Source organism: Heloderma suspectum, chromosome 13 (assembly GCF_057233095.1).
Source record: "Heloderma suspectum isolate Gila_16-S chromosome 13, 16-S_ref, whole genome shotgun sequence".
Lineage (NCBI taxonomy): Eukaryota > Metazoa > Chordata > Lepidosauria > Squamata > Helodermatidae > Heloderma > Heloderma suspectum.
This window is the reverse complement of record NC_139470.1, coordinates 26,782,117-26,805,414: the sequence shown is the minus strand read 5'-3', so window position 1 is coordinate 26,805,414 and position 23,298 is coordinate 26,782,117. Positions and strand designations below refer to the sequence as shown.

The 23,298-nt window shown below is 48.0% G+C and overlaps 1 protein-coding gene across 2 annotated transcripts in view; it reads right to left on the bottom strand.

The window, feature by feature from the left end:
• Positions 1 to 1,233: 1,233 nt before the first annotated feature.
• THOC5 (THO complex subunit 5) overlaps positions 1,234 to 23,298 on the bottom strand; it is a 42,106-nt gene continuing 20,041 nt past the window's right edge. For both annotated transcript variants that reach the window (XM_084819382.1, XM_084819383.1), the window contains 8 exons: positions 19,231 to 19,332; positions 19,049 to 19,145; positions 16,354 to 16,468; positions 14,578 to 14,681; positions 13,095 to 13,182; positions 10,688 to 10,803; positions 9,991 to 10,181; positions 1,234 to 4,295 (listed from right to left, as the gene is read on the bottom strand). In XM_084819382.1, coding sequence (XP_084675508.1) covers positions 4,232 to 4,295; positions 9,991 to 10,181; positions 10,688 to 10,803; positions 13,095 to 13,182; positions 14,578 to 14,681; positions 16,354 to 16,468; positions 19,049 to 19,145; positions 19,231 to 19,332 — 877 coding nt within the window. In that variant the 3' untranslated portion in view covers positions 1,234 to 4,231. The remainder of the gene's footprint in view (positions 4,296 to 9,990; positions 10,182 to 10,687; positions 10,804 to 13,094; positions 13,183 to 14,577; positions 14,682 to 16,353; positions 16,469 to 19,048; positions 19,146 to 19,230; positions 19,333 to 23,298) is intronic.

Genomic DNA, 23,298 nt, shown 5'->3' with positions numbered 1-23,298 from the left:
TTGCTTGAGATGTGAATCCCCTAATGCATCTTATGTCGACTTGCCCAATAGTAAACCCTTTGCAGGCTTAAATTGGTATCAGGATAAATATGGTTCTTTGCTCTTCATATAATAGGGGTAAGGAACCTTTTTTGGTGCCAGGGCCAAATTGGTTCTGGGCAAGCATGTCAGGGGTCATATGCCAGCTGTGGGCAGGGCTACCCCATGGCTAGCATGCAGCCCCAATGTGATTGCCCAGACCCCATTCATTCTCTCTCACACACGCACGTGTGTGTGTGTATGCAGTGGATGCTTTTAAAATCCTAAATACAGCCGGGGAGAGGCATTTTGGTGGTGGTGGTGGTGAGATGCAGGGTTAGGGAATGTTAGCCCCCTCCCCCCCAGCAATGTTGTTGTTCAGTCGTTCAGTCGTGTCCGACTCTTCGTGACCCCATGGACCATAACACGCCAGGCCTTCCTGTCCTGCGCTCTCTCCCGGAGCATGCTCAAGTCCATATTTATTGCAATTCTTCCCATGCTGCAATTAGGCTTTTAAAAGCATCCATTTTTAAAGCCTCACTTGGCAGCATGAGAGCAAGGAGGGAAATCTTCTATCTCCCATCTCCTGTGGGCTGGAGGTTCCCTATCCTTGCCTTACATATTCTTTGGGCTCCATCTCATATTTGATTGGATACACACTGTCTTGACCCACACACATTTGCAGAAGATTTGGACACCGAGGGCATTCTTAGTCATTTGGGCCAGAATCCTATACACGTTTAGCCAGAAATATGTCCTACAACTCCCAGCAGCCCCCAGCCACCCATGCTGGCAGGGGAATGCTGGGAGCTGCAGGACTTATTCCTGTCTAAACATGCATAGGATTTTGCCCTACGTGTGTGAACTTTAGACATTGGAAGTGTGAGTCGTCACTGACTCACAAGAGGGGTGGACAAAATGCCAACAAAAATAACCTTAAAGTGGTTGGCAACCACGAGGTGAAGTAAGCTGCAAAAAAATGATAATGTTGAGAGCTGGACATGATCCAGCAGACTGGCTCTCCCTGACTTTTTAATACAAACAGAGGGGCTCAGGCTGCCTCCTTCAGTTGAATGGAGACTAAAGTGGAAGGCCTTTTACCATCCCCACCCTCACTCTATGATAGGGGGAGATTATTAGCCTTCTATTCCTTGCAGAATGGTTTTAAGCAAGCACTTTGAGTAATTAAGAAAGCACGCACTACAAATACTAATTGCTGTTAGAAAACACATTTATTGCTGCAAAACCCCACGGAGGAGAGATTACGGGTGAGCCCCTGTTAAGCAGTCAGCGGTTTTTCAACCAGCACATGAAAAGTGGGCATAGCAACCGTGCCAGCCTCTTAATAGCTTGCAGATGTCTGGCATCTCCTAGTTTCTTTGATCTCTCCCAATGGGTCCTGGTTTTCTTTCTACATCATTCGCACTTGTGTGTCATCCCCGCCCCCTGCCCCCAAACCTGGTCTCTTTCTTCTCAGCTCTGCCAACATCCCATCCTCCAAGGCTCTCCCACCGCTTGTACAGAATTAAGCACAACGTGGGGCTAAAAATAGGTTCCTAATGGAAGCTGCAGTGCAGCTTTGCTTCTTGCATTCTTCTTTTCTGGAAAGGAGCCAGGTGATTTGACAGAAAAGGAAGCTGGAAAGTAACATTTGAAGGTGGGAATAGAGAAAAGCAGCTGCAGCTCCATCCACTTCTCCATCCAGCCAGGGAAGATCTGAGCAAGAGGTCCCCACATCTTCCATTGGCAGGGCTGGCCCTCTGCAAACCCATCAATGCAGCTCTTGTGCAGTAGGATCTGCCTGTTCACCCCCCCCCCCCGCCTTTGCAGGTCTCCCTTTAGCATCTTGGTTGCAATGGATGGCAGGTTACTTCTGCTGTGCCTCCTCCCCCACCTGCACATCTGTGCAAGCAGCATCTCTAATAGCTGGCGCTGATACAAGAACGGCACGAGGGGTGGAGGGTCAATTGCTTCATACCAAGACAGTTTTCGTAGAAGGGTGCAAGAAATGCTGTGGCTGCAGCTTCCAAAACAGATGCAATTGTAACAAGTCAGACAGCCAGTTTTCAAGTAAATGTTTCCCCCAGGAACTCAGAGGTCATCTAGTCCAACCCCTTGCTCAATGCAGGAATCTTGCAACTGCGGCATCCCTGACAGACGGCCATCCAGGCTCTGTCTAAATATCTCCAGCAAAGTACAGACGACCACCTCCTGAGGCAGCTTGTTCCACTGTCAAAAAGCTCTTACCCTTAATAAGTTCCGCTTAATATTTAGCCGAAATCTGCTTCCCTTTTTGAATTGTTCCTCGTGACTTGTTTTCCAGATCCTTCACCATCCTGGCTGCCCTCCTCTGGACATACTTGAGTTTGTCAGTGTGCCCTTTAAATGTGGTACCCACAACTGGACACAGTACTCCAGACAGGGCCTGACCACATCCCGTCACCTGGACACTATGCTGCTGTTAATGCAGCTTAAGATTGCAATTAGTTTATTTAGCAGGTGCATCACACCGCCACTCATGCTCATTTTATGATCCACTAAGATATCTAGATCCTTTTCACATGTACTGCTGACAAACCAGGTCTCCCCCCTCTTATGCCTTTGGTGTATTTGGTACCTAAATGTAGCACTTTGAATTTATCTCCATTATATTTCCTTACACAAAGCTGGGGGTGGGGGGAATGTACAAAGTGACCCCTGGGCAATTATCAAAGGTCTACTGGGGCAAGACAGTGCCCTGACTGGGGTTCTGTCTCTACTGGCCCTCTCTTGCCCTTTCAGTCAGTTGCCTGTCCCTTCTCTCCTAAAGGACTAGGGTTCCTACTTTCAAGAAGCCTTGACCAGGGTGGATGTGATGGCCACAGAATGGAATGAACCGGACCTTGGCTGGGACTGAGGCAGGGAGGGGGTGGGATGGGGAAAAAGGAAAAGTATCTGCTTCTCCTTCTCAACGAGTAATGGTGCAGAAGTGCTGAGAAAAGCCCCAGAGCCTTCCTAGTGCTTGACCAAATCCAACAGACACAGGAGGAAGAGGTGTGATGGAGGGACAGAGGGGTCCTACTGCCATTTAAACCTCCCCACAAATCACTCTTGTAAGCAAACACTCAGCCCACCTAGCAGCAGTTCCGTGGAAGAATATGTGCTTTGCATCCTGGAGGTCTTAGGTCCAGTCCCTGCAATTCCCCACTTAGAGGATTTTAGCAAGCAGAACTGGGAAACAACCTTTGGCTGAAAGGTTTAAGGAGCCACTGCCAGCCCAAGTAGGAAATCCTGGGTTAAATGGATGAATGATGTGACTCATTATTAAGGCAGCTTCATATGCCGAGTGTCTAATTTGGGGCTTGTGGAGGTGCTCAGTCCGTTAGGCCTCACAGCAATCTTGGGCAATCTCGACTCCCAGCACAGCACCCCGTGCCTTCCTTTGTTGTTCAGAGCAGAGGCTCTCATACAGAAAGACAGGAGGCCCTGACAGAGAAGACTGAAGCAACTTCCTTGAACGTGGGATGAGGCACCAATACTGACACTGAAAGCCTGGGCTCTTACTCTAACGGCGCTGAATGGTGCATGGTGATGGACAAACGGAAGTCCTCTTTCACCCAGCACGTGGTTAAGCTATGGAATTTACAACCAAATTATGTGGGAAGCCACCAACTCAGTCAGATTTAAGAGGGGATTAGGCAGATTCATGGAGAATAAAGGCTATCCATGGCTACTAGCCCCGATGGGTATATGCTACCTCCAGGGTCAGAGGCAGCCTGCTTCTGAACACCAATGGCTGGGGGACAAGCAGCAGAAGGGTGCTGTTGCTGTCATGTATGTGGGCTTCCCAGGGGAATCTGTCTGGCCACTGTGCGAAACAGGACGCTGGACTGACCGGGTAGGCTTCTGGTCTGATCCAGCACAACTCTTCCTATGTTCTTATGCTTAGGCTCCAAGGATCAAACCCTTCTCTCTTTCCCTCTCATATATCTTGGATTGTCTGTAGAACAAGATGAGAAATGATACAAAATGATACTTTACACAGGATTTAGGAAACACACTCTTCTTAAAATTTTAATTATTTCAAAGCTACCCCCGCTACAGATAATGGAATGGAATGAACCAAAGCGGCGGGCAGGCCGAACCCTCTGGCCTGGCCAAAGCTGGGGATCCGTCAACCAAGAACGCCAGAGAGCGACTCTCTCTTCTTGGATAGAGCTGCCAGCCCCAGGACTCAACGATGGCTGAAGAAGCCCTGAGGATAGTTGTACTTGAAGGGTTTCATCCGATTGGGCCCCCTAAGAAAGGAGAGAGACTTTTGAGTTTCAAAGGCTATTGTAAGAAAAGCTGCAAATGCCGTATTAAAGACTTCCTTGACCTGGTGTCTTCCAGATGTTTTAGACCACAATTCCCAGAATCCTTGGCCACTGGGCATGCTGGCTGGGGGTGATGGGGGTTGTAGTCCCAAACGTTTGGAGGACACCAGGCTGCCTATCTTTGCACAGAGAAAGACCAAATAATTTTGCACTTGCAGTGGGACTGCCTTGAACGCAACTCATACTATGCTCCTTACAACTATTAAAAAAAACAAAAAGGTCCCCAACCCAAAGAGCACACAACTGAACACACAAGACATAACAAGGAGAGGAGATACGATTGCCAGGTGGGAGAAGTATCAGAAGACTAAACACAAAGACCTGGTTCACATGTTGTTTAACCCAGGAATTGCTAGTGACGAGCAGATTGCACAAACCATTTCCACTTTTAATCAACAACCCAGGAACCCATGGTTTGTTGCTGGATTAACTCTGGACTGTTTAACCCATAAACAACCCAAAGTTTATGGGTTTGCACATCACACAAAAAAACAATGAATGGAGTGTTCCTGGGCTGTTGGTTAAAAGCAGAAATGGCTCACACACTCCAGTCATCTCTGCAATTCCTGGGTTAATCAACCCAGGAATTGTGAACCAGGCCGAAGTATTTTAACCTGGAACAGAGAAGTCAGTTCATTAACATTACACATACAAGCAAAACAAAAAGTAGTTAAATACAGAGAGACTAGAATTCTGCATCTCTGTTGTCATGTTACAACCAAGGGAGTCTGGATTTCAGCATGGAATCTACTGCAGCCTGCAGAATTCCCAGAATCATAGCCTTCATTATAAATCTCAAGTATATAGTCCTCAAGATTCTAGAAGAAGTCTTCTTTAAAACCCTCAGAACAGAACCTGACGTAATTATATATAAGCTGCTGTGGGAGCCATTTTGGCTGAGGAGCAGCATAAAAATACTTCAAATAAATAAATATAACCTGAAAACTATGTGTGAGAGGCTGCTTTCCTTCCCCACAAACCCCATCCTTCAGGAGATCAATTGCCCGTAGATGTCCTATCTCCAGTCTCTCCTTTTCAGTGTTCCACACACGCCCCAACCTCTCTCCCCTATTTTGGTTACAGAAACATTATGCTGCAGCCTTTGATTTGTTTCACAATGTTCTATTTACTCCTTTGAGTGCCTTTGGTGAAGTGAAGAGAAGGGATGACAGCCAGAGCACCAGCCCCAGTGCCATCAAGCAGAAGACACATTCCACTTGTGGGTGCAAAATTAGAAGATGCCATGCTTGGAAGTAAAGATGAAACTGGAGACAGGCCCCAAAGAGACACTGGAGCCAAGATCAAAGCTCCAGGATCCAGAGGAATGAGCAGCCATTCCCTAGATATAGAATTCCTTCCTCCCCAGCCCTGAATGGGAAGGAGAGAGATGGGGGAGTGGGGGGGAGATGAGCTCTCTTGCAGGCAGGCAGATGGAGCAGGTGTGCCAAGTGAGGCTCACAGCTACACAAGGAGGGAGATGACAAGGGGGCAGGGGGAGAAGGGACAGCAAAAGCAGAAACAATATGTGCCAAAAAGGGGATGGGTGGGGATGGAGAAGAGAGAGAAAAGATTACTTATGTAAGGCGCAGCTAGTTAAAAATGACAGCTTCCATCCTGTGGCTTGACGGAAACAGGTACATGCTTGTTTTAGGAACACAGGAAGCTGCCTATACCAAGTCAGACCCTTGGTCTACCCGTCCAGTACTGCTGACAATGACTGGCAGCCGTGGCTCTCCAGGGCTGCGAGCAGGAGTTTTCCCAGTTCTGCTGCCAGGGATTTAATCTGGCATGCAAAGCCGGGGCTCTAGGACTATGTCATGACCTCTCCCTTTTACTCTGAGAGAAAGTGTATCATACACAGGCAAATGCTGTGAGCAATAAACTTCCATGGAGGCCACTGGCAGATGTGGAAAGATCAGGCATTCAAATTTAGCCCAAATGAGATGGATACTCCAGGAGTTTGCACTTGACTATATGTAGACTTAACATACCCAGATAAACAGTCCAATAAGCAGACATCGTGTTGTAGAATGGTTTACATTCGCCTTCTACAAAAAAAAAAATCATGCTAAGTTCCAGGGTGGATGAGTGCAACCCAGCAGCACCAGACAGGCCGCTTAACAAGATCAGCCTCGGATGGCCTTCTCTCTGTCCCATCAGCCAGGACAGCTAGACTGGTGGGGACGAGGGAGAGGGCCTTCTCTGTGGTGGCCCCCACTCTGTGGAACTCCCTCCCTAGGGAACTCCGCCATGCCCCCTCTTTAATGAGCTTCCGCCGTGCATTAAAAACGTGGTTGTTCAGGCAGGCATTTGGGGTGGGTTAGGGTATTTTAGAAAATGTTTTCTAAACAGGTAAGAGCCCACTATCGAGCCTACTCTGTGGCAGTGAGGGTGGCAAAGAGACAGTTCTTTTCCACCAGCATTGCATCTTCTCAGTGTCGAGGGCTCAGTGTCGTCCAGCGGAGCTTTTCCGAGTAGTTCACGGCCTGTTACATTCTGGGCCAGGGAGAGAGACGGTGGAACCCTCGGCAGCACGCTGTGACAAGTTTGCACAGCACTTTGAGGATAAAGTCGCTCAGATTCATCATGAATTGGACACCACCATTAATGCAGCTCCATTGGTAGAGGCATTCAGAGCACCATCTGGTCCAGTTTTATTGGATGAGTTTCAGTTACTGAGGCCTGAGGATGCGGACAAGGTGCTTGGCCAAGTCCGATCGACCACTTGTGTGCTCGACCCTTGCCCTTCATGGCTTATTAAATCAAACAAGGAGGGGTTGTCCGGCTGGGTCCAGGAGGTTGTAAATTCCTCCTTGAGAGAGGGAGTGGTGCCTGCCGCTTTAAAAGAGGCAGTAATTAGACCACTCCTGAATAAGCCTAACCTGGACCCAGAGGATGTTAACAATTATAGGCCAGTGGCCAACATCCCCTTCCTGGGCAAGGTGCTTGGGCGGGTGGTTGTAGGACAGCTCCAGGCACTGTTGAATGAAATGGATTATCTAGATCCATTTCAATCGGGCTTCAGGCCTGGTTTTGGAACGGAAACTGCCTTGGTCGCCCTGTGGGATGACCTCTGCCGGGAGAGGGACAGGGGGAGTGCGACCCTGTTGATTCTCCTGGACCTCTCAGTGGCTTTCGATACCATCGACCATGGTATCCTTCTGGAGAGGTTGTCTGGGTTAGGAGTTGGAGGCACTGCACTACAGTGGTTCCGCTCCGACTTGGATGGCCGATTCCAGAAGGTGGTGCTGGGGGATTATTGCTCTGTGCCATGGCAATTGTGCCATGGGGTTCCACAGGGCTCTATTTTGTCCCCCATGCTGTTTAACATCTACATGAAACCGCTGGGGGAGGTTATCCGGAGGTGTGGGCTGAGGTGCCATCAATATGCAGATGACACCCAGCTCTACCTCACTCATCAAAACCAGGTGAGGCAGTGGCTGTTCTGAATCAGTGCCTGGGCACGGTAATGGACTGGATGAGGGCTAATAAACTGAAACTCAATCCAGACAAGACGGAGGTACTGTTAGTGGGTGGTTCGTCTGCCCGGCTAGGTGATATTCAACCTGTTCTGGAGGGGGTTGCACTCCCCCTAAAGGATCAGGTTCGTAGTTTGGGGGTGCTCTTGGATCCAGAACTGTCACTTGAGGCACAGGTGAACTCAGTGGCACGGAGCACTTTTTATCAGCTTAGGCTGGTATACCAACTACGCCCTTATCTGGACAGAGATAGCCTAGCTACAGTTATCCATGCTCTGATAACTTCTCGTCTGGATTACTGCAATGCGTTATACGTGGGGCTGCCTTTGAAAACGGTCCGGAAACTTCAGCTGGTCCAAAATAGGGCAGCAAGATTGTTAACAGGGACTGGCCTGCGAGCTCATATTACGCCAGTACTTTTCCAGCTGCACTGGCTGCCAGTCCATTTCCGGGCCTGATTCAAAGTGCTGGTATTAACATTCAAAGCCCTTAACGGCTTGGGGCCAGGTTACCTGAAGGATCGCCTCCTCCCATATGTGCCTGCCCAGACTTTAAGATCATCGTCAGCGGCCCTTCTCCGTGAGCCCCTGCCAAAGGAAGTGAGGCGGGTGGCTACTAGGTGGAGGGCTTTTTCTGTTGTGGCACCCCGGCTCTGGAATGAGCTCCCTAGTGAGGTTCGCCTGGCACCTACATTGTATTCCTTTCGGCGCCAGGTGAAGACCTTTTTATTTTCCCAGGCATTTTAGCATTTTAGCTTTCTAAATTTTTATCTTTGCTGTTTAAAATCTGTATTTTAAACTCCTGCACTGCTGCTACGTTTTACTGTGATCGTATTGTTATATTGTGGTTTTAATGTTCTATATATTTTAAATTGTTTTATTGTGTGTTGTTTGGTTTTAATTTTTGTGAACTGCCCAGAGAGCTTCGGCTATTGGGCGGTATAGAAATAAATAAATAAATAAATGTTTTTATTGTAGAATTTTATTGTTTTAAACTGTTTTATTATATGTTGTACATCGCCCAGAGTGGCTGCGTGACCAGCCAGATAGGCGATTAATAAATTTAATTAAAAAAAATTAAAATAAATTTAATAAATAAAAATAACCCTGAACTCTTTGACTGAACTCTGAAGGAGCCAGATCACTATTTTATGTATGTCAGCCACTGAAGAAAACTGCAAGATCAGAACCCACCTAACTGCTTTTTGAATTTCAATCTTATGAGCTTCACTTTGGCTTTGTTGTTAGGAATAATTACTTGTTTTAAAATTCCAACTCTCAAAACAGAGTTAAGACAACTTGTTGATTTTACTTAGAGATTTGTGAAGACCACAGCTGTTGTCAGAAACAAGCACTTCTAGGATTTCAAAACTCAAGATATAATAGCAAAATCCTGTGCCCTGATATTAAAAAGAAAGAAAAGCTGGGCGCCAATGGGGACACAGTATTTTTGCAGGCTGTGCTCCAGGACTAGTTACCAATTTGGCAGACACGCACAGTGAGAAAACAGGTACTGTAAGGGGCTTTCAGGAACAGCAGCATTCTAGAGCAAGTCGGCGGGCAGGGAATTAAGGAACAGGGCTGTTTGCACTGTGGAATTCTGCAGTAGCACTACACAAGCACAGAACTGAATACCAGACACAGATATCAGCATTTTGAGGCAACTAGCTTTTTTTAATTTAAAAAAAGATTCTAGCCCTTAAGATTGCAAGAATAGGCATTAGTGTGTATGGCCACTGCTTAGTGAAGCCTCAAAAGCCAGAGGGATGGAGACTGACTTCCAGCAGCCAGAGTCTCAGGACCTGCATAGCTGCTTGAGCTGCCACCTCCCATGTCAAAAGCAAGCAGAATCATGCAAAGTAAGAAAACATTACAATTTAAGTAGGCTGTCGAATCAAGTTTCTTGTTGCATGGTTTTTTTTGGGGGGGAGATATCTTTTAGAGTAGACAACACTCAACTCTATTTGTCTTTTAGACAAGCTGCTTGCGTGCCACTCTGGAATTTCTTTCACCTAGAGACCGGCCACAGCCTGAGCCTGCAGTCCTTCCGGGAGCGGTGCAAGACCTTTCCCCCCGTTTCGCCGGCTCTGCTTTAGATCCACCACGGCACTGGACACATGCAGCCCCGCTCCTACCTACCTGACCAAACGCAGACACATCTTCTCCTGCGGAAACTCCTTCGGTCCCTCCACGCTGTTATCGTGGGTCTCCGTTTCCAGGTAGACATCCAGAACAACGCACAAGCGCTGCAGCTGATTGGTCAGGAGCTGGTAGCCTGGCTTGGGACCGTAGAGCTCCTTGTAGTACACGCTGACCTCACTCTCCATGGCCTGCAAAGAACAAGGGAAGGGGAGGAAGAGAGAGAAGTCAGCCCCTCAGGACATCCCAGCAGATGCCCTGCTTGCTGGCTGCTCTGGCCTCCTCATCCTTTATGATGCCTGGAGCTGGGCAAGCGCTCACCCGCATTGACACGCACTCCCGAAAGTGTGGGGCAGATGCTCCAGCTGCACAGTTCGAGATCAACAGCAAGGCAAAATGAGACCCAGGTATCCCAAGTGGCAGCAGGGGGAGGGAGAAAGCCAGATCTGAGCCGCAGGGACCAATCCATCGGGAAGGTATCCTGCACAAGAGTGTGGCAGTCAGGTTCTCCTGAAGGCCTTCCTGATGGACTGTGCTCCACTTTAATGAGAGCGTGGGTGGGCACACACCACAGACCGGTTGAATGGATATGCAGCCATTTTCTACTCTGCCGAAGCTGTTTGCGCTGGGGAGGGACAGGAGTCAGCAGCCGCTGCCCAGCCCGGCCGTTTTCTGTGGTTCTCTTTCTGCAACTTACCCGGATGTTGTCGTCATTGCTGTTGGTCTTCTCCCCTTTCCAGTTCAGGCACAGGCTGAAGATGGGCGGCATGCACGAGTAGCCGGGATTCAGCACCACAGCTGCCTGGAGTTTGGCTGCGACATAAAGGGAAGGGAAGGCTATCGGCAGGGCGGCGTGTGGACAATCGTCTGGCGCAGGATCCCTTCCTCCCTCTCACAAAACATTTCTAGCCCCTTATAGTTTAGGACTGGAGTGCAGAATTGTACTGTGGTGTTGGGGGACGAAACTGTCCCCCCACCAGGCCCACCGTGGAGCAGATAATGCCAGGGGGCGTGGCCCAACCCCCTGACATCACCCTCCTTATTTTTCTCCATGCTGGAAGGAGGCACACAGCTCTGCCATCTTCCAGCATGGAGAAAGCGACCCAAGCTGTCCCACACCCCCACTGTTACCTCCAATCGGGGACAGCAGCAGGGACAAGGGGCACTGGGACTCGCACACACATAGGGCGTGTGGCTGCTCTTCCCGGTGCAGGCAAGCCTCACCGCCAGGCCACCCCACATCTCTGCTGCTATCTTAGATCGGAGATTGGGGATAGCAGCTGGGCTTCTGCTGCATGCCGCCAGGGGAATTCCCACTGTTATCTCCAGTTTCAGACCAGATATAACAGCGGGGGGGGGGGGGATGCCCTCCGAGGGGATTCCTCCAGAGGATGGGCTTGGAGCCTAAGCCCCGCCTCCTGGAAAATCCCCAAGAGGCCGCATGAGCAGGAGGTTCTGCATCCCTGGTTCGGGAGAAGAGCTTGCAAAAAAAAAAACAAACAAAAACCTCCCCATGCCTCCCTTCTACTCAAAGAACCACCAAAGATTTGAAAGCCATGTGAGACATCTGGCACATGGGTACAAGCATCGGGGCCTTCCTCATGCTGGCACCATGATGCTGGAACACCTTCCTGGTGGGGATTCACCAGGCTCCCTTCTCTTTTCATCTTTCAGCAGATGATGAAGACTTTTTAATGAGCCGTTCAAGCTAACTTTGACTATGTCTCTGCTGAAGCATTACTACCTCTGTCTGCTGTTGTTTTAACTATTTTAAAATTGTATTTATTAAAACATTTTTTAAACCATCCTTCACCCTTGAGGATTTCAGGGTGGTGTACAAATGTAATTAAAATAATACATCATCCAATAAAAACACTCTAACCGCATCATAACAAACACAGCGAAGGCAGCTAAAACAATAGCGCAGACGACATCAACCAATTCCAATGCCTGGGCAAACAAAAAGGGCTTGAGCCGATGCTGAAACAATTGCAACGCCAGCATCAGCTGCACCTCTGTGCGGACAGCACTCTAGAGTCTGGGCTCCACAACTAAGACGGCTCTTTCCCTTGTCGAGGCGTAACTCCTTCAGGTACGTTACAGAAGATCCTGCACTGATGATCTGAAGTCGCAGGCAGGCTGGCACAGGGAGAGGCACACCCGCAAATATTCCTTGTTCGCCGCTTTAACAAACGCATATTAATCCTATACTGTTATATTTTATTATTTTATTGTAAGCCCCCCTGGTTATTGTTTTAATGGAAACACAGGGTATAAATACTGAATGAATTAAACTAAACAAGACCAAGGAGGCAGACTTATGCAAAGCTTAAGCAAACAACCTACGTCAGAAATGAGGACCAGAGGCCGGGGGGGGGGGGGTGGGGGCGCTAGGATCACAACACACCAAGGCCTACTGCGCAGGGATCCTCCTCTCCCTAAGTAAGGGGCAGGGAACCTTTTTGGGCCTGTGGGCACATCTGGCAATCTGAGAAACTGTCCTGGGCACCAAGACAAAATGGCTGCCACAGGAGGCAAGGCAAATGGCAAGTCACCTACCCCAAAGGCTGAGGACAAGGCAGAGGTGGGGTCTGAGCCCCAACACACTAAACAACCCCTTTGGACCCACAGTTTTCAGTGCCAACAGAAACCTATTTCAGAGAAGACAAACTCTTTTCCTCTACCTCCACCACACAGGCCACTTTGCCAGAGCGAAGGCTCTCTACTCCCTCCCCCAGGTATCCTTATACGGGCCATTTTTTGTCACTGGAAAGAATAATCTGCATCATTGGGGTCACTGGCAGACATGCGTGTGCCCCCCTCGCCTGCGCCAGCATGTCACGCACCCCTCAGGGTCAGAAAGATTGTGCATCTCTCTCTTACCTAAACATGCCGGAGACTGACACTGGGACTTTCCACATGCAAATCACATGCTCTACCATGGAGCTACAATCCCTCCATCTATTAATGAGATAGAGGTTGCTTTGGCATATTCAGTCCCATCAGAATATTGGAAACATTCCACCTCCTCACTCCCTGGATAACAGTAATGTATGCTTCTCCAACCTGCTGGAGGAAGCACAGGAGAAGAGAAACGGACTTACCTGTCCCTCTTTCTACCAGTGCCGTGTAATACAGGTGAGTGTCCTCTGCCAAGCCAGCCTCTACGACATCTTTAGTGTAGGGCAACTCCTACGACGGAAGAGCAATAAACTAGAGGTGAGTGGAGTGCACACTATATGTTCACAGCCAATGGTGTGGTTTGGTCCCGTCTCTCATAACACAACCACGGATTGGTTCACTTCATTCAAATCCCTGTGTATAAGTGGGGAGCTGAGGCCAGCAATGTGGGGTGGAAAATTTTCATTTTCCCACAGGAACTTTTCAGTTTCTAAAAAATGCAGCATTTCATGAAAATAATTAGTAGAATGATAGATATAATCCCAAACTGGACAGTTCCAAAGTTGTAACCAATTATTTTTGGGTGGCTATCCTTCAGAGGCATGTATGAATGGTCTTTGGACATGCTAAAATCTCTGCTGACAGCCTATGTTTCCCCTTAAAATATAAACCATATAAGGAAACTCCCTGCTACAGAACCATCACGTCAGCATTCCAATAAAAATAATGTCCAAGTAGAGCTTTGAGTTTGATTAAATATAACATTTTGACCATATGAAATATCCTTCTATTTTTTAAAATCCTAATCAAATACTACTGGAAAAAAGAAGAATTTCCAGGGGTCGGATCCAGATTTAGTCATACCTTAAGGAGACATGTTGAAATCAGTGGGTTAGTTAGTCATGACTAACTAAGCTCCCATTGATTTCAATGGGTCTACTTTAAGAACAACTTGATCTGGATCCAATCCCACGGTTTTTTCCCTAGAAAATTTTCCAATTCAAAATATTCTGGGAAAATACATCACTACAAAAAGATATTGTAGAACTGGAAAAAGTGCAGAAAAGGGCAACTGAAACAATCTAGGGGCTGGAGCATCTCCCCTATGAGGGAAGGTTAAATCAGCTGCGATGGTTTAGCTTAGAGAGAGGAGGGTCAGGGGAGACATGATAGAGGTGTACACAATTATGCATGGTGTGGAGAATGTGGATAGGGAGACTTTTTTCTCCCTCTCTCAGAATACTAGAACTCAATGGGGTCACCCCATGAAGCTGATTGGTGGGAGATTCAGGACAGATAAAAGGAAGGACATCTTCACACAGCGCAGAACTAAACTGTGGAATTCACTACCACAGGATACAGTGATGGCCACCAACTGGGATGGCTTTAAAAGGGGGGGGGGGTAGACAAACTCCTGGAGGAGAAGGCTGTCAATGGCTACCAGTCCTGATGGCTATGTGCTACCTCCAGTACCAGAGACGGTAAGCTTATGTATACCAGTTGCTGGGGAACATGGGTGGGAGGGTGCTGTTGCACTCGTGTGCTGCTTGTGGGTTCCTGGTTGACAGCTGGTTGGCTGCTGTGTGAACAGAATGCTGGACTAGATGGACCCTTGGTCTGATCCAGCAGGGCTCTTCTGACGTTCTTATGGTTGAGGCCAGTGCTCTTCCAAAGAGCCCCACCTACCAGGTAATCCTCATAGGTAAGCGCCGTCCACTTCACCAAACGCGACACAATCTTTGCTGGAAAGAGGTGCTGGCACTCGCTGGAAACGGGCAGGATCCCATGTTCTGAAGCCAAACACAGAAAGTGCCCCATCAACACGATAGAAGAGCCTGCCCTTCTTCAGAAAGGTCAGTACGTTATTGTCCAAATGATGTGGCTTGTCATGTCATCCAAACCCATATGGTACAGCTTGCTTGAGGGGGGAAGCAACCAAGAGATAAGCCAACAACAGGCCGTGGGTTATTTGAGGGTTGTTTTCCCTCAAACAAGCCATGCTGCCTGGGTTCTGATGACACGACAACCTGCACCCTGGTGGGTAATTAGGCTATTGGCACCCAGCACACGCTGATTTAAACAAACCACAGTGGGTTGCTTTGATCCTGCGAACCAGGTCAAAACCAATGGGTTGTTGTTGCACAAGCAGGACAGAGGTCAAACTCTGGGCAGGGTACCAAACCATGGTTTAAATAAACCATGAGTTAACATTATTTATTTTATTTTAATTAATTAATTTATTCATTCCATTTCTATACCACCTAATAGCCAGAGCTCTCTAGGCAGTTCACATTACATGTGAACCAGGCCATGAGTCTGCCTTTAGAGCATTAAAAAAAAACTTCAAATTTACATTTCAACTAATGAAGACAAAAAAATTTATTTCTTAAATTAAAGCTCTGGCTAATTAAAGTGGCATGAAGGTTAAGTAGCATGAAAGTTATTATTCTATAAAGGCTTTGCAGTAAGAACGTCCAAGAACTGGAACAGTGCATTTGTAAAATGCATCAAAGCATTTCATTATCTTACAACAGCCCTGGAAGGCGGATCAGTATTATATCCAAATTGCCAATGGAGAAAGAGAATGCAAGGGAGTGTCAGCAAGAGACACACAGAGGTGTGTGTGTGTGTGTGTGTGTATAAGAAGAGTTAAAAGGAGGGAGAGGGAGGAGGAAGAGGAGAAAAAGAGAGAAAAGACATAAATGATAAGTAATCAGGCCTAGTTCTCATTGAGAGCTAAACTACATATGACTTTTAAACCATTTTTCAGAACTATTGTGCTTAGACCTCTTTCTTTAGAAAAAGCAGAAGTGTGTGTGTGTGTTTGGGCGGTGGCTGATCTGGATTAACCCACACACCCCACACCATTTCCCTGCTAAGCTTCTATTAATAATAGTTTGCTCCCAAAGGTGCCATTACAGCAACTTCAAGGGGCGATTTTTGGCAGGAAAATGGTGGGGGCAGAGTTTACGTTTTCTCATCTTTCGTACCAGGTACCCACAGTTCCTTTTTCTAAAGACGACAATGGTTCTAATCATGTTAAAATGCTTGTTATCACAGCGTGTAGGCTGGAGGTGTACCACCTCAGGTTACAGGTAGGAGCCTGCATAATGGAATGGCTCTTCTGTACAAAAAAACTGCTCAGGCACAGAAATACTATTAGGGAAAATGGGGTTTCGCCACATCTTCTCCCCAAAATGCTAGTTTTCCATGTGGAGGGAATATATATTTTGTGTGTGGATGAGAATTCCATCGTGTACCCCACGTCCTACCTCTGTAGTCTAAAGTGCTACAGCGCAGACGCACATTTATCATCCCCAAGTGAGAATTAGGCCTTAGAAGTCAGTGCGGTGAAAGGTCTTGGGCCTGAAAAGATGGAAGGCTACTGCTGCCGCAGTGGTTTGGAATCGAGGTACTTTGTTGCCCCAGGGGGTGGTGGACAGGTGGGTGGCCGTGACGTACCAAGCGAAGCAAACTGCTTGTGCAGGGCGAGGCGGGACTCCAGCCTCATCTTGAGCAATTTCATCGTCCTCTCCATGTGGCTGGCACTCAGGGAGTTATCGGCAATCACAGGATTCTGCAATGGCGAGACAAGGACACCGCTGCAACCCAGCCTTAACTGCCTCAAAAACTGGGTTGATGTGGCTGGACTGTATTCTCTTGGCTCTGCTGCCTCTGTCCTTCAGCAACTTCATCCAGACTAAAAAGCTCATGATGTCACTCCATCCCTGCCCTTTTCCTTAGGGCATGGGTGGTAAAACTCAGGCCCAGGGGCCAAAACCAGACCCCTAGGGTTCCTCAGATGGCCTCGCCCCCTTCCCCTGACCCCATCCCCTTTCCCCCAACCATTTGGTGGTTTCCTGGCTTTTGTGCAGTTTTTTCTCCCATTCTAAGAGCTTGAAATGCCTCTCCTAGGGCTTAGTTCTTGGGGAGCTTTAAGCTACAATGGGCTGGTATTTTTGACCCTGTCCCATTTGCCTTTGGCCCCGCTCACCACTGGGATGCAGTACCCAAGAGCTTTCCCAAAACGGAATCCGGCCCTCAGGCTGAAAGAGGTCCCCCACCCCTGCCTTACAGTGAATTTATACAGAGAGGAATCTCAAGGAGGAACTCTTAGAATCCTGACTACGATTCACCCTATGAAGAGAGACTGAAAGAACTGGGCATGTTTAACCTTGAGAAGAGAAGACTGAGGGGAGATAGGATAGCGCTCTTCAAGTACTTGAAAGGTTGTCACAGAGAGGAAGGCCAGGATCTCTTCTCCATCATCCCAGAGTGCAGGACACGGAATCATGGGCTCAAGCGACAGGAAGCCAGATTCCGGCTGAACGTCAGGAAAAACTTCCTGACTGTTAGAGCAATACGACAATGGAACCAATTCCCTAGGGAGGCGGTGGGCTCTCCCACACTGGAGGCATTCACGACGGGGCTGGACAGCCATCTGTCAGGGATGCTCTGACTTGGATTCCTGCATTGAGCAGGGGGTTGGACTCGATGGCCTTGTAGGCCCCTCCCAACCCTACTATTCTATGATTCTATGACCACAGATATAGGAATGTTAATTTTCCACTGAAGGCTTCAACGTGGTCTTCTCCATTTGTCCACCTAGAGCACATCTACGCACATGAGAGCCAGGACGGTGCTGTGGTTAGAGCAGGGATAGGTAACCTGGTGCCCCCCAGGTATTTTGGACTATGATTCCCATATGCTCCAGCCAGCATGGGCAAGAGTCAGAGATTGTAAGAATTGTGGCCCAAAACAACTGGAAGGCACCAGGTGTTGGACTGGGGAGATCCGGGTTGAAATCTCAGCTCAGCTGAAAAGCCTTGACTCGATCCTGATGTTTGCACATAACGACACCCCAATGGTTTAAAAACCAATGGGTTCTTGTGCATGAGCGGGAGTGGGCAGGTACGCTGCCTGCAGTTCACCTGCCTCTTCTGCTTTTACTCCACAACCCACTATCAACACGTTCGTAGGTTGCGGAATGTTACGTCCAAACCCAGATGGCTGGGTTGTTGAGGGGCTAAACAGACCTGCAGTTAACCCAGCCACAAACCATGGCTTAACCGCCGGGTTGTTTAGCCCCTAATCATGAGTTGCTGAGTAAAAGCAGAAGAGAACCACGTACGCCATCCTGAACGCTTTTGAGGAAGAGTGAGATAAAAGTGTGAAAAAGAAAAAGAAAAAACTAGGAAGGGGGGCAATACCCCAGCTCCACCCACCAGCCAGAAAACCAGGAATGACTGGGGAGCTTGGACCTCTCCCTCTCAGCAAGAACATAGACCACAACAATCAGCTGCTAAAGGGACACTGGATGTTTGGGGCTCGTTTAGGGAATGTTTTGTGGAAAGGCCGTCCTTTCGAAACAGTGAAATTGCAAACATTTGCATGAGCGGCACAAAGCTTTATGGAGAGGGCAAGGTTCTTGTTCCTATGTTTAGAGATTTCTCACTTCTTGGCGAGATTACCCAGTTAAAAAAACCATCACGTAGACCCAGCATTAGGTACTCCACACTAAGGGTGCCGATGGGTCCCGCTTGCCTTCCGCTGCCCTAGAACTCTGCTCCCATAGTTGGTAGCCATCTAAACATCTGTATATGTCATGTGCACACAAACATCCACGCCCCCACAGACTTTATATCAGGGGTATAATCAGCCGAAGGTCCAAATTCAATTTTAGAGACGCTCCCAGGGGCATTCCGGGGGGGGGGGGGGGGGACAAAGGCGTGTGTGGGGAAATAATAATGCCAGCTATATTGGAGCTTTAAAGCTCTCACTGCCAATAACTAAGCCTTAGGAGAAGCATTTCAACCTTTTAGAATGGGGAAAAACCTGCACAAAAGCCGGGAAACCACCAAACCATCGGCAGTTGGGGAAAGAGGGTGAGGCCATCTGGGGAACACGGGGGGGCAGGACTGGGACCCCAAAGGGCCAAATCTGACCCCTGGGCCTGAGGTCTCTCCCTCATATCCCCCCCATATACACACACTTCCACATGCTCATGGCAACCCCTCAGTGTGCCTTCATTCATGCATCAAGAAGCAAACACTTGTTCCCTTTGCGTTTGGAGATGAAAGACTCGCAGAGGCACTGAAGTCTACTCGGGTCTTGGGATACACCTTGCCAACGGTTGAGAAGCCAACTCTTTGCTCACCTGTGGCTGGTCCTTGGGGAAATTCAGGCCCCCCAACTTCTGCACCCACATGTATGGGTGGCCCAGTTCTGTGACATAGTCGTTCAGGGTCAGGATGCTGGAAAGAGAGACAGACAGTGCATGCAGTGACAGCCAAGCCAGAGGAAGCTTAGGCGGCAGCTCCCTCTCCATAGCTGGCTTACCCAACTTTATCGAACTGGAACTGGTTGGCAGGATTGGGAGTCCTCTTCCCATGATCTCCGGGATACAAGCAGCTCAGGAGGGAGTCAGGGGATAACAGGTCTCTGCGAAGAAGAAAGGACGATTGATATGAACTCACGAGTTTCCCACAGCAGCCCTTCAGTTGCAGAAACCCCAAACTCTCTCTTCCACTGTGCAGTTTCAAGTTCTTCTGGCTGACAGCAGAGGGAAATATTCATCTGCATCTGAATTATAATTCTTTATATCCTCATACATAAGGGTTTATAGTAAATAAAATAAAATAAAATGAAGTAGGCAGAGAGACAGGCTCCTGCCCCAAGGAGCTAACAATTCAGATAACTGCGATGGAGAGATTCCAATGTAAAAAAGCCTTCAGCTCAAATGGTTTTGACAGAAGTTGGAGGGAGACACAGATGTGTCTGAAATTCTGCAAGTCTGATAAGCCAGCATGAATTCCATTTGGTTTGCATGACCTCCAGTGAGCTACTTTTCTTTCCTCCCTAGCTTTTCTCACCCTGGTCGCTATGCATATCTGTCTACATCATCAACATCCACCCTGTCGAGCAGGAACACAGTCTCGCCTTTACCCTGGCTTGCTTCCCCCCTCATTTTTGCCTCCATGCTCAATGTGTTATCAAATCACGTTGCTTCTCCCTGAACAGCACTGCAAAAATCCATCCCTTCCTCTCTGTCCCCTCAGCAAAAATTCAGGTTCACACTCCAGTCATCTCCTGGTTTGACTGCTACAACCTCCCCCTGGGCCTTTTCCCTATCATACCTCAGTCCTCTTCTCTTTATCCAAACTCCACTGCAAAAATTGGTCCTCTCTCCCACTGCCTAATACTCCTCCCCAAAATCACTTTATTAGCTTCCCATCCCCTTTTGCCCCCAGCACAAACTCCATGAGCTTACTATATACTCTTCACAGCTTTGCCCCAATCTTTCTCATTTCTTTTTATCCCACTGCATTCCTTCTTGTGTCTTTCATTCCAGCAACTACCACACTCTGAGCTCTTGCCCTCTGAGCGCCCCCTCCTACTGTCTCCCATCCTGCCCCCCATTTCTAGGCCTACCTGTGTGGATGTGGTGCCACTCCCCACCCTTCCACCCCTTTTCAAGTCCCATCTTTAACAAGAAAGTGTTGACTTAACCCCTTAACCCTCTTCCCCAACTGTAACTATGAAGGTGCAAATTCCACCCTCCCCTCTGTTGTCTTCCCAATGGTCTATTTTCTATTTTAAATTGTAAACTCGTGGGTAACAGACAGACCCACCTAGCTTTTGCTTATGAAACACTGAGGATGCTATATACCGAGAGGGATACTACATAGATTTAACAACAAGGTCTTTGAGTACCAAATGGCAAAGAAGGGAGAGCTCCCTTCATGGTCCTTTTCCAGCTGCCCAGAGTGCCTAGGAGCCTTCCCCTGCTTTTTGTTCCTGTCCTACCATGCCTATTTTCCAGCACAACAGACTGCTACTCCAAAACCTGACCTCCTGCTTAGCTGACCAGCTATCACAATCTCTAAAATAACTGGTAACCGTGATTGCCCTGATTTGGTTGTATTCCTGCATGAACATGGGCACTAAGGATAAGACTTGCTCAGTGGTTGCTCCATACCTTTGAAATTCCCTCCCCAGCCTCATCACTGCTGGTTTTAAAAAACAAACAAACCTTAAGACACATTTATTCCAGTCTGCACTTGGTGCTTTAAAATCATTAGCAGCAGCTATGTGCATCGCCACCTTGTGAGGGCAGAGTGCCCTGAGAGGCAGATTAAAAACATTTTTTAATAATTGTGATGATTTGCTGCTCTCTGGTACTGACAGTGTGTTTTGCCTGGCTTTCTACAATTTACTGCTAATCACAGTATTTGAGGGTGGGCTATTTTGGAGTGAGTGGGATTGCATGCAATTCTAGATTCATCCCGTAACAGATGACAATCTGCAGCCCACATTAAAAGGGGAACAACAAACGATGGAATGTAAAATTGCATTTCAAAAGTTTAGAGACTGAAGTCAGAATGTTCTAGTTGGCAAGGCAAAAGAACACCACAACCGCTCTTAAGCCTGCCGCAGAATTGCCAAGGCAACACAGCAGAAGTACACTTCAGCCTTTTCACAGAAGCACCATTCACACAGGGACATTTTCTCTCACAGACCCCATGCATGTAGAAAAAGAAAAGCAAGTGCCCGCTCACGTGACATCCGTGTCAGAACAGCATCATGTATGAAGCACTCCTAAGGGAGCATTTTCTTAGGGTGAGGGAGTGATCTTTGAGAAACACAGGAAGCTGTCTTATACCGAGCCAGGCTATGGGTCTATTTAGCCCAGTACTGATGACACTGACTGGCAGCAGCTCTCCTGGGTTTCAGCAAAGGTTTTTCCCTAACCCTACCCAGGGCTTAAACCTGGAGCCTTCTGCATTCAAAGCAGGAGTTCTACCACTAGCAGCTCAGGCCTTAGTAACAGAACAGCCTTAAGTATCAACCTTCCCTCCTATTCTCTCCCTCTGCTGTCATGTCCTCCATGGTCAAAATTTAGACTGTAAACTCCAAGGGACACAGAGTTTGCTCCAGGGTTTGCTCATGCAACCTTGTAAAGCACTGTGTGTGTCAGTGCTATATAAAAAACAACAACCAAACCCTGGAAGGTAGACAGTATGGCGCACAGGCAGAGAGTGTGGTTTATTCAAGGCCACCTAGGGAATTCATGGCTGAGGTGAGATTTGAACTAGAGTTCCCGTTTCACAGCTTAGCTCTCATTGAAGTAGTAAACCTGTCTACAGGTTGTTCCGTACCCCATGCTAGTTCTTTGTATGGGTGGGGAAGGAACTCCATCATGGGAGTCCTCAACTGCAGTCCAAAGCAGTACGGCACAGACCCAGGTTTATCACCTGAGAGAGAAACAGACCTTTGAAGTGGGTCCCAGCTTGCCGGCTAAGTTTAAAATGGAAACCAGGTCAGAAAGTTAGGACTTTTCTCCTGGATATCTAGTGTTCTACGTATAGCAGTCTTCACCGACCTGGTGCCCTCCACGTGAGTTGGAATACAACTCCCCGCATCCCCAGCCAGCATGTTGGGAGTTGTAGTCCAACACATCTGGAGGGCACCGGGTTCATAGAATCATAGAATAGTAGTTGGGGAAGGCTGATGCATAGGAGTATTTTTTCCCCAATAAGGGAGCAATTTGCCACCCTGAAGTTTGTCCCTTCAGTGAGAACCAGGCCTCCAAACATACCTCACAGGATTGCTGTGAGGATAAAATGGAGAGGAGGATCATGCATGCTGCCTTGGGGAGATGTAACAAGCAAACAGACAAACAGATTTAGTGCACTTGAGTACTAAAAGAAGATTGAATGGAAGGTGGGGGGAGAGGAGAAGAGATATCACCACAAGGAAAGTTACTAATATAGACCTGATTTGCACAATTCTGGGTAGTCGTGATGTGTGAACCCAGCCACACTAATAAACCATGGTTTGTTAACCACGAACAATCCAGAAAATGAATGCATGGTTTGTTGTTGAACTGTCAACTCTGGGTTGTTTAAATCATGGTTGTTGTTACATGTGAACCTAGAACTGTGGGTTATTTTGCCAGGCTACAGAGGCGGCAGGCAGAAATCCAGCTGTTCTACATGGTAGTAGTACAGTGCTGCAAAAGCATTTGGGTTACAGGAGGAGAGCAGGCAAAGGAGGAGGGAAACAACCAACCTAGGGATTGGGAAAGCAAACCACGTTTTGTTTAATAATTTGCCAAATAAACCCTGGGTAGGGCAACATACCATGGGTTAACCATGGGCTAAATAAACCATGGATTAGTGTTACGTGCGAACCAGGTCACACTGCCCCTGGAGCAGGGACCCCTCACCCTGCCCCGCCCTCACACATCAGGGGCATTTAATACTGAAATTCGGCTGAAGACAGGGAGCTGACTGTTCTCCTGAGCCCATTCCAGCAGCTCTGTTTCCAAGCCAGTTTTTCTTCCCACACTAATCACCCCCAAGTGGCCTTTCCAGTCTCCTGGGGGGCGGGGGGAGCTCCAGCCCT